Source organism: Eucalyptus grandis, chromosome 5 (genome assembly GCF_016545825.1).
Source record: "Eucalyptus grandis isolate ANBG69807.140 chromosome 5, ASM1654582v1, whole genome shotgun sequence".
In the NCBI taxonomy this organism is placed as follows: Eukaryota; Viridiplantae; Streptophyta; class Magnoliopsida; order Myrtales; family Myrtaceae; genus Eucalyptus; species Eucalyptus grandis.
The window spans coordinates 56752492-56768460 of NC_052616.1; the positions used below are offsets into that span (position 1 = coordinate 56752492).

At 38.9% G+C, this 15969-nt stretch overlaps 2 protein-coding genes across 2 annotated transcripts; both read right to left on the reverse strand.

Moving 5' to 3' along the window:
- Positions 1–2237: 2237 nt before the first annotated feature.
- Positions 2238–9199, reverse strand: LOC104447644. The gene is made up of 2 exons (XM_039313951.1): positions 8312–9199; positions 2238–3435 (listed from the first exon to the last, which is right to left on the reverse strand). Exons 1-2 carry the CDS (start codon positions 9197–9199, stop codon positions 2473–2475), a joined length of 1851 nt encoding a protein of 616 aa, XP_039169885.1. The 3' UTR covers positions 2238–2472.
- Positions 9200–12095: 2896 nt separating this feature from the next.
- LOC104447638 (G-type lectin S-receptor-like serine/threonine-protein kinase At1g61480) lies at positions 12096–15374 on the reverse strand. The gene is made up of 7 exons (XM_039313952.1): positions 14432–15374; positions 14256–14357; positions 13871–14067; positions 13586–13796; positions 13258–13495; positions 12755–12905; positions 12096–12656 (listed from the first exon to the last, which is right to left on the reverse strand). Exons 1-7 carry the CDS (start codon positions 15372–15374, stop codon positions 12354–12356), a joined length of 2145 nt encoding a protein of 714 aa, XP_039169886.1. The 3' UTR covers positions 12096–12353.
- Between the last annotated feature and the right edge of the window lie 595 nt (positions 15375–15969).

Below are 15969 nucleotides of genomic sequence, written 5' to 3' on the forward strand. Positions count from 1 at the left end.
ATAATATTTCTCGATCAAGTATTGTCTAATATTGCAATTTCTGACATTAAATTGTATCACTCTTTCGAAAGGCGTAACTTGTAAGTTAGATTCAAATCCACATATATTATTTAATGACACTATCATACTCTCGATAGGCGAGTCCATTTACTCTTACATCCATCGTTGTTCTAGAAGTCTAGCAAATAAATCATTATGTAAACATGATATATACATAATATAGATACTAAATTAACATAATAATTCTAGAAAGTTGAATTTGCAAGGGGTGAGCTCAGAAAAAAAAAACTACCGAATTTGATGGTACGAATTTATTATAATATAGATACTAAATTAACATAATAATGATATTCACATGAGCGTTGACGTCAGTGGTCACGAGACTCGCGGCACGGATTGAATTCGATTAACGCTGCCGTGGCTTCTCGAAAGCTGAATGATGTGGAGTGAGCTTGGACCGTTTCGTTGTCAAAGTTGAGCCGAGACTTGGAAAGATTAGTCAAGGATAGGGATGTAGGCCCTAGTGATTTGCAAACGACGACAGATTTGACTTCACTCCACTTAGTATTTTCGTCCTTCCCCTTCATATACAAGTTTCCATATGATAATATGTTTAATCAACGTTAACATGATCGAAGTGCAATATGTACATAGTTCTTTTTTTTTTTCTTTTTTTTGGTTTTTGGTCTAATCAAAAGTAGGAACCACTTTTTTTCATGACATAATAGATAAATAGATACATAAGCACCGTTATTATCTCAACACCTTGGTTATTTGTCAATAAATTCATAATTAATTAGTTATTTGTAAAGAGATCAGCGACTTTTGTGCTGAAAAAGAATCCTAATATTATTGGATTTGATCTCTGTAGTTGGAATGAGAGGCAAATATTTGTTAAATGTAGAAACTTACATAGACAGCTAGATAAAAGACGTCTCCAATAGACTAACTGTTAAATGGAATCTACCTAACGTCTTAGAAGATAATGACAAATAATTACCAAAAACTTAAATTGAGAAACTTAATTTGTCAGGAGGATGATGGTCCCCACTCGCCTTTTGCAAGTGCGTATATGTTTTTCTGGGGAAGACTAGATCAAAAGATGAACCGACCATACAAACAACAATAATTAAAGTTGATATTTCAATGGGAATGGTCTTTATATAATGTTGAAGCTGCCGGGTCAAATTAAGGTTTTCTAGAAAAGGTTGTGAGAAATTCTCTGGTTATATATCGTGGGCCAGCTTTAGCTGTAATTACTACTTGTAAAAACTTGACGGTATATCATACACATGGTAAACAATTTGATAGACTAACTTAGTTGGGCGTCCATCCTGAAGATAGACCCAAAACATGGCGTCGAGGACTCCAAGCATGAGACCTTAGCTTGCCACTCCCCAGCGTGGTGACCATGGTGGCTCAAGCTTCGCCAAGCTCAATGAGTGACGAGATGCAACAAATAAGCTTCAGCTAGGGTTATCATGATGAAATCCACAATCTAGCTATATCCAGAGATGATAAAGATCGAAAATTGGCAGAGTGGACCTCGCCGAACGTCGGTGGTAAGCCACAGAGGCCGCAAACCATCACGAGGTGATAGGGAGATACCAAAAAAACAAGCGAACCCAATGCAAAAATAATGTCCAAACTCGTTCTACTAGTTTCGACACGGTGAACACTGATTAACACAAGTAAAAAATCGAAATCATGTCTATAGGCGCACATCACGAAGAAGTGCAATGGAGAAGACCCCCTCAAAAGTCATACTGAACAAAACAAACTAAGACTCCTGAGCGGCTACAAGGGGATTGCTTGTCATACTGAACAAAACAAACTAAGACTCCTGAGCGGCTACAGGTGGACGTGTTTTGAACCCTGAAAAATGGGAGATCGAGGTACCGGGACGATTTTGAAACAAAACACCCACCCCCCAAACTTCCCTCCCAACCAAAAAAAAAAGAAAAAGGAGGGACGATTTTGATTTCAGGATAAAAGTAAAGGGATTGGTGTTGACATTTAAAAATGCCCAACAGAAACCCCTAAAACTTATTCAATTAAAGTTAAATGAGACTTAGGACGAGTCTAACTGAACTCAACATACTTTTTCAACACATGCTATTAGCAACGTTAGGAATACTAAAAGTTGCTTGCTAAATTCACTTGTTAAGTGATGTGGTAAATTTTGCGTATCTAAATTAATTCGCTCGTATAAGCACACATAGATCTGCGCATTATTTAAATTTAATAGATGAGTCTTGGTATATTTCCAGCATACTCTCCTACCATGGAGGATCGCATCTGCTCATCTTGTCCTTAAACGAGTCACATTCAAGAACTGTAGGTACTCACAAACTTTTTCTCATTATTCCGTCCTCAGTTATTACACTGAACGGAAAGTAACTCTACTTCAACAACCCCAGCTTATCTTTGTCATAAGAAAAAAAAAAAAACAACCCCAGCTTGTCGTCACCCTCAAAAGGGAAAAAGAAAAAACACTACGCCGGCGGTGCAAAGAACCCCGGAAGACATAACTCTGACTCCTTTAGATCTCACTGTTGAAGAAGGAGGAGGAGCAGCTACAACCGCCGCAGGAGGCGGAGCAAGTGTTGGCGCCGGTGCCGGTGCTTCATGGAGGACAGTCTCATTATAGAACTGGTAAAGCTCAAACCTAACATTGCAGCTCGGGGCCAAGACTCTCCCTCCTTCCTTATCTATGGGCAGATTCTTGATGGCCCCTTGCAAGCACGCCTTGCACTCCGCCGACGTCAAGTCCGGCGTGCACTGAGCGAGCGTGTATAGCCGCTTCGAGCTCGAGATGTCGGCGTCCTTGACAGCAAACCTCTTCCCAGACCCATCGCTCGCCGCACTCTCCACCAATTCATCGGTCGTGTCCTTTAGCAACTGGGCAAAGCTGCTAGGGCTTGAAATGTTGACCACGTTCATAAATACGATGGCTGGCGCATCTTGCTTAACGGAGAAAATGGAGTGGTTCGAGTAACGCAGCATGCACTCAGCATACCAAATGATGGAGTCTTTCTCTTTAGGGCAGTTGCTGAGTATTTCCTTGCTCGCGTTGGCCACGCAGTCGCCACAAGCAGTGGCAGCGATGTCGCCACGGAAGAGGAATAGCCCGTAGGCGCGGTCAAGTGGGTTTTTGCCGGCAGTGTCATTGGCAAAGCCGTCGGCATCCGTGGCGGCGACAGAGGAGAGAGAAGAGAGGAGGGTGTTGAGATTTGTTTGGTAGGTGGATTTGGGAGTGAAGAGGGTGGTGTTTGGGCAATCGTGATGCAGATATTCGGGTGCAGCTTCAGTAATGTGAGTGCAAATGCTGAGAAAATTGAAGAAGAAGAAGAAGAAGATGAGAGAGAGGTGAATGGTGCCGCAAAAATTTATTTTTTGATGATTGGATCGCTGAGAAGAGACATTCAGAAGATTTTTATATAGGGTAGTGTCAAATCAGAACTTTGGCTATGCATTGACCACAAGTCTACGCGCAATTCAACTAAATTTTTGAAAGGCTTTGATTATGGAAGTCACTTGCGTTGCCGTACCGTAAGTCAGTTAAGTCAATTTTTGCTGCAGTCTTCTCTTCAATTGTTTGCAAGCGAAGACTTGCACAGAACATTGACGTCAAGAGCACCGTGGACCTCACTCAACGTGTGCAGAGTGATGGGCTAGGCCCGACTCATAGGTCTAGCACATCTTTAATAAGAATAAAATCAGAAAAGAAAAGAAAAAGAGGGCTGAACGTTTCGTAGCAGTGGAGAAGCGAGAGTAGCCGCGTTTTCTTGCTGAAAAAGAAAAGAGAGAGCTCTTGTGGCTTTTCCCGAATTGGCTATTTCTCATAAAATTTTGGGTCTTGTTTTTTACTTTGTATTTAATTTTCAGCGCTATATTTACTTGTTTGGGGTTAATAGTACTAGAATATTGTAATTAGTTGCAGTTGAGATTGATTTGATATTAGTTCATTGAGTTTGGCGTGGAGGGTATCGATCCTAGACAGGCTTAAGTCCTCAACAATTGATGTTGTCTTTCCCCAACAAAGTGGAATCGGAGCTAGCATTGATGGAGGAAATCATTGGCACCATACTTAAGTTAAATGCCTCAAATTATTTTATTTGGACATCTCATATTAAAGACATATTGTCTTGTCAAAATTTATATGATCCCATCAGTGGGGATAGAGGTAAAGAAGACAAAGAAGATAAGGAGCAAGAGCAAATCAATCAAAAAAACAGTTGGTTCTATTCACAATAGATTGATCATAATTTTTTATATCATGCTCCTTAAGAAACAAATGTTAACACATTGCAGAAGAAATTGTAAGATGTGTGTAAGAGGGGTTCTCACAAAATAAAGCATTTTTAATTAAGAGATTTGTAAGTTTAAGATACAAGGAATAGACTAGCATGTCTGAGCAATCGACTCAACTTTATGATGTTGTAAATTAGTTGAAAATCTAGAAATTGATCTTGGCGATGAGTCGTTGACATGGCATTTTTAAATTAATTTTTTTCTCCTACAATTTTTTTTTAAAATTATTTTCTTCTTCAAAATATTATTTAAATTAGATTAAAAAGTAAAAGGCTAAAATTTTATTTTAAAAAATTGAAAAAAAATAATGGTAGGGTGCAAGAGGCACCATTGCTAGCCTTAGGGTAGGGCCCATGTCGCCTAAATCTGGGCGCCCTCACCTTTGTTAGGCCAGGGCACCCTCTCCCGAATGGCAAGGGTCGGCCACCCTTGCCCATGGTCGACGACCTCTGTTGGCCCGGCTAGCAATGGGTGGCGGTGCCCCACTAGTGAGCCCTACTTTTTTATTTTTTAATTATTTTTTTAATTTTTTTAAATATAAAATTTTAGCATTTTTATTTTTAATCTAATCTAAGTAAGAAGAAGAAATTAAAAAAAAAAAAAAAGCCATATGAAAGAGAGAAATTAATTTAGAAATCATGTACAGCTTTATCACATCTCCTCTATGAGATAATTTTATCGATTTATATTACATTTATATTCAATTTTATCCTATCTTGGCTTGATTACAAAAACCCTAAACTATACTCGACAAATGTATATTGAATTTTCTTTTGTGACAAAAAAATCTTAAATTATGCATATTTTGACATATTCACTTTGAACTTAAATTATACTTATACGACATATTTAATCTTTATAAAGGTTTTGCGGGATGATTTTTCAATTAAAATAATATTATTAATCACTTGAGCGTGATGCCAATATCATTTGCATTTCAATATTTATATAGATAGATTTTTAATCAATATTTAATGGCAAAATCTCAACGAATAATAAATATATCACATCAATATAAATTGAAAATATGTAGATACTTTTCCGCGGTCTTGAACGGTGAAGAAGACTAGTATACAGCTTTTGTCAGGTCAACAAAGACTTTTGACGAGCCAAGACAAACCGTGTGGAATTTTCCCTGAAGTGAGTGGAGTTGTGGTTAGTTGGCAGACAGAAGAGTAAAGACGGACGGTGAGGGTGGAAGACAGCATTTGGCATTTGCCCATCGTACGAGGTCGTTGACTGAAGTCAATTGCGTGGCTTGCATTCTAATTTGCTGGATGATTTTTCAATTAAAATAATATTATTAGTCACTCGAGCGTTATGCCAATATCGTTTGCATTCCAGTATTTATATAGACAGATTTTTAATCAGTATTTAATGATAAAATCTTAATAAATAATAAATATATCACATCAAGATAAATTGAAAATATCTCAGTACTTTTCCACGGTCTTCCCGTTGAACGGTGAAGAAGACTAGTATACAGCTTTTGCCAGGTCAAAAAAGACTTTTGACAGGCCAAGACAAACCGTGTGGAATTTTCCCTGAAGTGACCGGAGCTGCGGTTCGGTGGCAGACAGAAGAGTAAAACGGACGGTGAGGATGGAAGACAGCATGTGGTATTTGCCCATCGTACGAGGTCGTTGACCGAAGTCAATTGCGTGGCTTGCGCTCTAATTTGGCTCCACGTGGAGACTGGAAGAAGGAAAAGTCGAAACATGTATCTCAGTGATGTCGTTGTAGAGAGAGAGAGAGAGATGATATGAAAGCGATTCTATGGCAACCATGAATCATCGTAAGGAATGATCAAACCTAAACCACGATTGATGTTTTGTCTGTCATATATTGACTTAAAATTGATAATATTTCTCAATCAAGTATTGTCTAATATTGCAATTTCTGACATTAAATTGTATCACTCCTTCGAAAGCGCATATTGTAAGTTAGATTCAAATCCACATGCATTATTTAATGACACTATCATACCATCGAGAGGTGAGTCCATTTATGGTAAACATTCATCATCATTCTAGAAGTCTAGCAAAACGTAAACATGATATATATATATATGGGTGAGCTCAGAAAAAAAAAAAAACTACCAAATTTGATGGTACGAATTTATTATAATATAGATACAAAATAAACATAATAATTATATTCACATGAGCGTTGACGTTAGTGGTCACGAGACTTGCGGCATGGATTGAATTCGACTAACGCTGCCGTGGGTTCTCGAAAGCTAAATGATGTGGAGTGAGCTTGGACCGTTTCGTCGTCAAAGTCGAGCGGAGACTTGGAAAGATTAGTCAAGGATAGGGATGTAGGCCCAAGTGATTTGCAAACGACGACAGATTTGACTTCACTCCACTTAGTATTTTCGTCCTTCCCCTTCATACACAAGTTTCCATTTGATAATATGTTTAATCAACGTTAACATGATCGAAGTGCAATATGTACATAGTTCTGTTTTTTTTTTTTTTTTTTTTTTTTTTTTTTTTTTTGGTCTAATCAAAAGTAGGAACCGCTTTTTTTCATGACATAATAGATAAATAGATACATAAGCACTGTTATTATCTCAACAGCTCGGTTATTTGTCGATAAATTCATAATTAATTAGTTATTTGTAAGGAGATCAGTGACTTTTGTGCTGAAAAAGAATCCTAATATTATTGGATTTGATCTCTGTAGTTGGAATGAGAGGCAAATAACTGTTATATGGAATCTACCTAACGTCTTAGAGGATAATGACGAATAATTACTAAAAACTTAAATTGAGAAAATTAATTTGCCAGAAGGATGATGATCCCCACTTGCCTTTTGCAAGTGCGTATATATATATATATATTTTTTTTTCTGGGAAACACTAGATCAAAAGATGAACCGACCGTACAAGCAAGAATAATTAAAGTTGATCTTTCAATGGGAATGGTCTTTATAAAATGTTGAAGTTGCCGGGTCAAATTAAGGTTTTCTAGAAAAAGGTTGTGAGAAATTCTGTGGCTATATATCGTGGGCCAACTTTAGCTGTAATTACTACTTGTAAAAACTTGATGGTTTATCATACTCGTGGTAAATAATTTGCTAGATTAACTTAGTTGCAGTGATAGGATGGCCTAGAAAGCCATGAGACCTTAGCTTGCCACTCCCCCGGTGGTGACCATGGTGGCTCAAGCTTCGGCGAGCTTGGTGAGTGACGAGATGCAACAGATAAGCTTCGGCTAGGTTTATCATGATGAAATCCACAATCTAGCTATATCCATAGATGATAAAGATCAAAAATTGGCAGAGTGGACCTTGCCGAACGACGGTGGTAAGCAGCAGAGGCCGCAACCATCATGAAGGTGATAGGGAGATACCCAAAAAACAAGCGAACCCAATGCAAAAATAATATCCAAACTCGTTCTACTAGTTTCCACATGGTGAACACTGATTAACACAAGTAAAAAATCGAAATCATCCCCACCCAAAACCTTTCCTCCCAACCAAAAAATAAAAAGGAAAAAAGGAGGGGCGATTTTGATTTCAGGACAAAAGTAAAGGGATTGGTGTCGACATTTAAAAAGGCCCAACAGAAACCCCTAAAACTTATCCAATTAAAGTTAAATGAGACTTAGGACGAGTTTGGCTGAACTCAACATACTTTTTCAACACATGCTATTAGCAACGAGGAATACTACAAGTTGCTTGCTAAATTCACTTGTTAAGTGATGTGGTAAATTTTGCATATCTAAATTAATCCGCTTGTATAAGGACGCTTAGATCTGCACATTATTTAAATTTAATAGATGAGTCTTGGTATATTTCCAGCATACTCTCCTACCATGGAGGATTGCATCTGCTCATCTTGTCCTCAAACGAGTCACATTCAAGAACTGTGGGTACTCACGAACTTTTTTTCATTATTCTGTCCTCAGTTATTACACTGAACGGAAAGTAACTCTACTTCAACAACCCCAGCTTACCGTCACCCTAAAAAATGAAAAAGGAAAAACACTACGCTGGCGGTACGAAGAACCCCGGAAGACATAACTCCGGCTCCTTTAGATCTCACTGTTGAAGAAGAAGGAGCAGCTACAACCGCCGCAGGAGGCGGAGCAAGTGTTGGCGCCAGTGCCGGTGCTCCATGGAAGACAGTCTCATTGTAGAACTGGTAAAGCTCAAACCTATTGCAGCTCGGGGCCAAGACTCTCCCTCCTTCCTTATCTATGGGCAGATTCTTGATGGCCCCTTGCAAGCACGCCTTGCACTCCACCGACGTCAAGTCCGGCGTGCACTGAGCGAGCGTGTATAGCCGCTTCGAGCTCGAGATGTCGGCGTCCTTGACAGCAAACCTCTTCCCAGACCCATCGCTCGCCGCCCTCTCCACCAATTCATCGGTCGTGTCCTTTAGCAACTGGGCAAAGCTGCTAGGGCTTGAAATGTTGACCACGTTCATCAATACGAAGGCTGGCGCATCTTGCTCAACGGAGAAAATGTTGTGGTTCGAGTAACGCAGCATGCACTCAGCATACCAAATGATGGAGTCTTTCTCTTTAGGGCAGTTGCTGAGTATTTCCTTGCTCGCGTTGGCCACGCAGTCGCCACAAGCAGTGGCAGCGATGTCGCCACGGCAGAGGAATAGCCCGTAGGCGCAGTCAAGTGGATTTTTGCCGGTAGTGGCGTTGGCAAAGCCGTCGGCATCCGTGGCGGCGACAGAGGAGAGGGAAGAGAGGAGGGTGTTGAGATTTGTTTGGTAGGTGGATTTGGGAGTGAAGAGGGTGGTGTTTGGGCAATCATGATACAGATATTTGGGTGCAGCTTCAGTAATGTGAGTGCAAATGCAGTGGAGAAGCGAGAGTAGCCGCGTTTTCTTGCTGAAAAAGAAAAGAGAGAGCTCTTGTGGCATTTCCCGAATTGGCTATTTCTCATAAAATTTTCGGTCTTGTTTTTCTACTTCATATTTATTTTCGGCACTATATTTACTCGTTTGGGGTTGATAGTACTGGAATATTATAACTAGTCGCCGTTGAGATTGATTTGATATTAGTTCATTGAGTTTGGGGGAAGGTATTGATCCTGGACAAGTTTAAGTCCTCAACAATTGATGTCATCTTGCCCCAACAAAGTGGAATCAAACCATTGGCACCATGCTTAAGTTAAATGCCTCAACTTATTTTATTTGGACATCTCAAACTAAAGACATATTGTCTTGTCAAAATTTATATGATCCCATCACTGGGGATAAAGGTAAAGAAGACAAAGAAGATAAAGAACATGAGTGAATCGATCAGAAAACAATTGGCTATATTCACCATAGATTGATCATAATTTTTTATATCATGCTCCTCAAGAAACAAATGTTAACACATTGCAGAAAAAATTGTAAGATGTGTGTAAGAGGGAGATCTCACAAAATAAAGCATTTTTAAATAAGAGATTTGTAAATTTGAGATACAAGGAATAGTATCTCAATCTATCATAAAATATGACATCGACATGAGTAAATGACGAAGAAAAATGAGCTTGACACCCCTGGGCCCTCGGCCAAAGCATGGGGCGAGACACATTTGCAAGGTTTTTCAACAAAAAATCAAGGGAAACGGCTAGACAAAGCTAGTAGGGGTCACGGCCAAGCGAGGTGGAAATTGACCGGTTTAACAACAAACTTAAGTCTAACATAACCCAAAAAGGTCAAATCATATGTACTAGATGCCATAACCAAGTCAATCGATCGGTAGACCAAGGTAGCGGATTTGTAATGCATGCAATGGTTATGTGAGCCACCATACCTCGGCTTTTAATTGTAATCCGAAACTTGTTTATCTTTGGAGAATGAGTTACAACTTAAAATGATAGAGGGACGAAAGTGTTTTACCTTGAATTCATGAAGCAAGGGGTCCTAGAATCTCACTCAATTCACGATATTTAGCAAAACTGACACAGTGTGCTCTAGTTCCCTCAACCTTCACTTGTTACTTAACGATTTTGGGTTCCTCAAATCATAGTTTTTATGGTTTTTCAAGGCTAGAGAGAGTTGAAGGAAATGAAGACTAGAGAATGAGCTAGAGAAATGAAGGTGGAAATGAGAGGGATGAGTTTAGAGAGAGAGAAAAAAAGTATCTTGAATCCCTCGGGATAATTATTCAAAAAGTCCTAAACCTATTGTATGATAGCTAATTTAGTCATAAACTTTTCAATTGTGTTAATTCAGTCCTAAACTTATTGTAAGGCGACCGGTTTAGTTATAAATATTTTAACCATACTAATTTTGTCCTAAACTTTTGGATAGTTTGTCAATTTATTTATAAATCTTTTAGCAATTTGCCAATATAATTCTTTCGAATAAGTTTGGTTGGAAATTGCCTAAGGACTACACTGGCAAATCATTAAAAGGTTTATGATTAAATTGATAAATCGTCAAAATGTTTAAGACTAAATTAACATAAGTAAATGGTTTAAGATTGAATTGGTCGTTTTATAATAAGTTCAAGAATTTTTAGACAATTTTTTCTGAATCCATTTATATGGTCACTGGCCAAGCCCATCCTTACCCAATGGTTTCTAACCAATATCCACTAGTTCAAAGCCCTAAAGTGCATTGGTTTTTGTCCAACATTTCAAGCTTGATCCATCGAGTCTTTGTCACTAAAATCAGTCAACTCGGGTCATGGGTTAGGCTTGGGCACACTATGCAGTCGCATGGAAACGACGGGTATGTAGTCATCGTTCGTCCTTTGACAGAAATTTGTAGTGGAGTGAGCTAATATGTAGAATTACAGTTTGTGGACTGCTTGCCTTGTGTAAGGATCAATTGATACCTTCGATTAATGCGAATTTGGGAAACTGTAACTTTTTGGAGTAAGCCATGGGCCATATAGCATTAGAAGAAGGGCTCATGCCTGAAGAAGGTACACCAATGCCACATCTACCCAAAATTAATTTTTGTATAATAAAAACTTTCAAACTGGTAAATCCATGTTACATTTATTATAAACTGATTTTTATATGATAAAAAATTCCAAACTAATATACTCGTGTCATATTTATCTTAAATTGATGCACCCATGCCCCATTTACAAAAAAAAAAAAAAAAAATCCATATCTACCACAATTAGGAGTAAATATGGTGCATGACTGTACTAATTTAGAGGATTTTTTTTTTAATGATACAAAATTAGTTTGGGAGTTTCTTGTGAAACAAAAAAATAGTTTACGGTTAATGTGTTATGGATATACTGGTTTAGAGTTTTTGATGGAATTAGCCAATAAAAAGTTAAGAGTCAAAGATGTTCATTGTGATGCTTAAGCTCGCAAATTTCCAAGTTTGTTTAAGCCTTGAACCAAGCAGGAGAAGCTGCAACAAATTAAAAAAGAAAAATGGTTGGGTCCTAGTGTGGGTTCGATCTGCCCGTGAGCTCTAGCACCTTGGTTGATCAAAGTTTTTGCTGCCGAGTATAATATGATAAATTAGAATGCTCTATTACTGTGTGCAAAAGAAATGCAATGAGAAATGTGAATGCATGATGAAGCTATGTCAGTGTTTTTAGTTGGGTGTCGAATATTGCCATTATTAACATATTTGATACTTAATCTTTATGAAATGCATATGTGAAGCCTATCTCTTGACATAAGGGCCAAGATACTAAGACTACAATGTCCCTAGTTTCTAATTGTAGAGATGTGCTGATAAAAATGTCAATGCAAAATGGTGCGCGATCGCAGTATTTCCTCGGGGTCAAATTTTGTCGTTTGATAGAGAATTTGATCCTTGAAAATTTCAAATGCATGAATAATCTTTTAGGTGAAAATTTAACTATCAAATCCTCTTTTAAAAGAAGCTCTAACACTTCTACTTACAGATGTTCTGAACTTTTGTGCATCCTTGCCCACATAACACTGTTCTACTAGGGTGCTAGCAACTCAGATTCCCTCACAATCTCTATGTTTACATCATATATCCACATAAAAGTGCAACAAAATATTGCATATCCAAGCTGCTTAATTTGGTGAACAGTGAATCCCTGGAAAGATGAATTATAGTGAAAATGCATTTGAGAATTTTATCTTCCTTCAACCGTAGTAATGGTGATGGTATTCATGGACCGGATGCTTTCTTCTTGTGATGGGACTTCGTGGGCCAGCGAGCTTGAAAATGTATATGTCGGTTGCTTTGGCTGTGAAAGATTGGACTCCCCATTCAGCATTAGAACCACGGCCAACATGTTGGGTCTATCTGTGGCATGGTCTTGCGTACAGAGAAGCCCTAACTGAATGCATCTCATTACTTCTGACACCGAAAATGCATCAGCAATGGCTTCATCTATTAGGTCCAATCCTCTGCCTTCACACCACAAGTGCCAAGCCTATGACCACTAGTCGATTGTTAGAGTGTTTCAAGGGCTACCGATGGTTGGAAACTGAAATGGAGGTATACTAGTTTGAGGTTAGATCTTGCACTTACAAAAGCAAGGAGATTGAGATGCTGCCCTGGGTAATCTAAACTTGTGTTCTTCTTGCCGCTGATAATCTCCAATAGCAGTACTCCAAAGCTATAAACATCAGATTTCTCAGAAAATATCCCACCCATGGCATACTCTGGAGACATGTAGCCACTTTAGACAAAATTATATTAGTAGAGGGTTCCTGAAGTATAGTTCAAACCAAAAAATCACAGACTAAAGGACGATGACATGAGAGATGAGAAAATTGGAGGGTGATGAACATCCAACTTCATGAGTAATGTATTTCTCATATATTTTAGCATTTGCATTGCGGCGCTAGTCTATAATTACCTCAGAGCGAACTGACATATTGCAACCATCGAATGTACATGGAAGAGTTTTCTCGTTAATAGCAAAACATGTATGAAGAAAAAGGTGAGAGCATTATGCTGCTAATCTGCTTTCTAAGGTGATATATTGCCTCATGAGTAAGTACTCCTAAGAGTGATGATAGAAAGCTTACAGTGTCCCCACAACTTTGTGAGTATTTACCAAAACTTGAGTGCCTTCAAACATCCGTGACAGCCCAAAATCTGAAATCTTGGGATTCATCTTTTCATCCAAAAGAATGTTGCTTACTTTCAAATCCCGATGTATGACTCTAAGGCAAGAATCGCAGTGGAGGTAAAGCAGCCCTCTTGCGACCCCCTGGATAATGTGGAAGCGTACACTCCAGCTAAGTTTTGCCTTCTCTCTTGAATCTGAACAAGGTAGCAAACAGAAGAAGTATCTAGTTTCAATACCGGATTTTGTTGAAAGCAGGAATAAGTTCTTCAAAGAGTGAGACTAACCAAAAAGGAAGGTGTCCAAGCTCTTGTTGGGCAAGTACTCATACACTAGAATCTTTTCTTCTCCTTCAATACAGCAACCGAGGAGTCTCACTAGATTTTGATGTTGAAGTTTGGATATTAGAAGGATCTCATTCTTGAACTCTGCTATGCCTTGGCTTGAGCTGCTCGAAAGTCTCTTTGCTGCTATCTCCTTACCATTGTTCAGTTTTCCCTGTTTCAAAATGAACAGCGCTATCAGATCTTGGATAATCTCCTTATTTCCCTCAGAGAAGGCTTTTCTTTTACCTTATAAACCGGGCCAAACCCTCCCTGCCCAAGTTTCTTTTTCAAGTTGAAGTTGTCTGTCGCGAGGCGTATGCTATCAAAATCATAAACGACCAATTGCGATGCATCATCTTCCTTCATTTGCTCTTTCCAAGAAGTTTCCCTTAGTGGTTCTTCTGACCTAAGGAGCCTTGGGATTGTCATTTTCCTAAACTTCCCTGCATTTTACAGATAGAACGAAAACAACTCAAGATGAGCATGAGAACATCAGTAGCAGAGTAGTGTCTCTATACTACTAACTGCTTAGCTTCTGAAGCCGTGGTTTCACGAATAATTCAAAATTCTTATATTGCGGTTAGCGCAAAATCACCCTTAAGAAAGCAGCAAACCGTACATCTTTTATTACCTCTCCATTTTGAAAGACCACAGACTGAAATGCCAGCTCCAAATAAGATGATGCCAGAAATAGTACTTAGGCTGATGATAAGTTTTGTCCGCATAGGTACACCTGAACCATAGAAAATATATTATAAGAAGCATAGAAGTGCAAAACCAAAGGCATATTAAGTCAACCATTTCAACCTGTATCTGCACCCACACTCGCATCCGCTAGTCGAATAAATAGATCTTCGCCATCTGTGGAGAATTGCTGAGTATCTAGGAGGTGTTTACTCCAAGCCATACATCCTATAGCATTCACATAAGAAAAGCCCAAGCACGAGCAATTTTCTAGGCACCAACTTTGACATCCTTCCACATTATCTATCAACAAATAATCAGCGGAATCAGGCAATTTTATTTGTCTCATTTGCCAGAACATATCTTTTTCCACAGTTGTTGAAGCTGCTGCGCTTGCAGATTTCTGACAATTCAATTCCATTTCCCTAAGGCACCCTCTGGTCCAGTTTCCTCTGTTCCATTCTTCATCTGATCTTGGTTTAAAACCTTTTAAGCATCTGCACATAGGTGAACTAAACGAGTTGCAAACTCCGAAGGGGCCACATATTCCATAAATTTCACAAGGGTTAGTTGGTGCCGGTGCCTTCCAGGATGTTAACCACCCATTGGCCCAAAAAGCCGACTTTACAGATCCTTCAGAAGAGATGAAAGTATATCCAAAGATGGAGTTGTTGTAATTATTGAGGTAAAAATATGAGGTTCCCCGGATGTTATCTTGCCGGATATCGTAGTATGTGTTGGTCATCGTCGGTATTCCGATGAACTTCGTTTTTTCCCACTGTCCACTTCTCCAGTAAGGACTTGATCCATTCCAAGTGAAAAGCTGAGGTGGTTTCTCCAATGTCACTCCCATGACAAAGCTTCCGAACGAGGGATCATCTTCGCCTTTCCAGGAAGTCAAGTTTAGTTTCTTTCCTGTTTTCACGTTTACTCCAATCTTCATGTTTGGCAAGAGAGTGTTGGTTGGCTCATCAAAGCTTTCCCACATTATATTCTCGTTCCTGTCTTGAAGAACAAAGTTTCCAAAGTCCGAAAGTAGTGCTTCAGAATAATTCGACTTTGCCATGACATTAGTAGACCACACAGTGTTTTGTCGCCCATCAAGAAGCTTCAGATTTCCATCTTCCCCAATTATTAAACTAGCAGATTGATCTGTATGTCCGAGTGGCTTGTCCCTGTTGGCCACCCAGACGACTCTGGAGGAGCCATCTTCTTGTACCATATTCCTACGTACTGCTTTGCTGATCCTTTAGGCGTGAAGAACCCGAGCTCAAAGATTTGACTACTAGAGACAAGGGTTTGGTTCTGAACCAGTGGACTTGATGCAGTTATGCTGTCAATTGTGCTGCTTTGAAGTGCTTGAGGGAGGGAGAAGACAAGCAAAGAACACAAGTGCAGAGTCATTAGAATTATTTGGAACTGATTCAACAAAGTATATGTGAAAAAATGCCTCGGGAAACTTCACCTCTTATAAGCATATCAAAATGGATAGAGACGGAATTGTAATGATGACATGATCGGTACTATAATTTTTGTATCACACTTACCTTGGCATCGTAAATTTTAAGTCGATCACTTGAGAATGTCAAGTTTATATGAGTATTGCCAAAACATCTAACATGACTTCAATTTAATATAAAACCATTTGACGTGGCACACTA

What these genes read in the sequence shown, in the direction of transcription:
- LOC104447638 (XM_039313952.1), bottom strand. Translation starts at nt 15,374, where the DNA reads ATGGCAAAGTCGAATTATTCTGAAGCACTACTTTCGGACTTTGGAAAC. An exon ending in GGTTTGGCCCGGTTTATAAG is followed by an intron (nt 13,797 to 13,870) that starts GTAAAAGAAAAG and finishes ATTTTGAAACAG; the next exon opens with GGAAAACTGAACAATGGTAA. An exon ending in CTTGGACACCTTCCTTTTTG is followed by an intron (nt 13,496 to 13,585) that starts GTTAGTCTCACT and finishes TACCTTGTTCAG; the next exon opens with ATTCAAGAGAGAAGGCAAAA.
- LOC104447644 (XM_039313951.1), bottom strand. Translation starts at nt 9,199, where the DNA reads ATGCCACAAGAGCTCTCTCTTTTCTTTTTCAGCAAGAAAACGCGGCTA. An exon ending in GGGTTCTTCGTACCGCCAGC is followed by an intron (nt 3,436 to 8,311) that starts GTAGTGTTTTTC and finishes ACCCTATATAAA; the next exon opens with AATCTTCTGAATGTCTCTTC.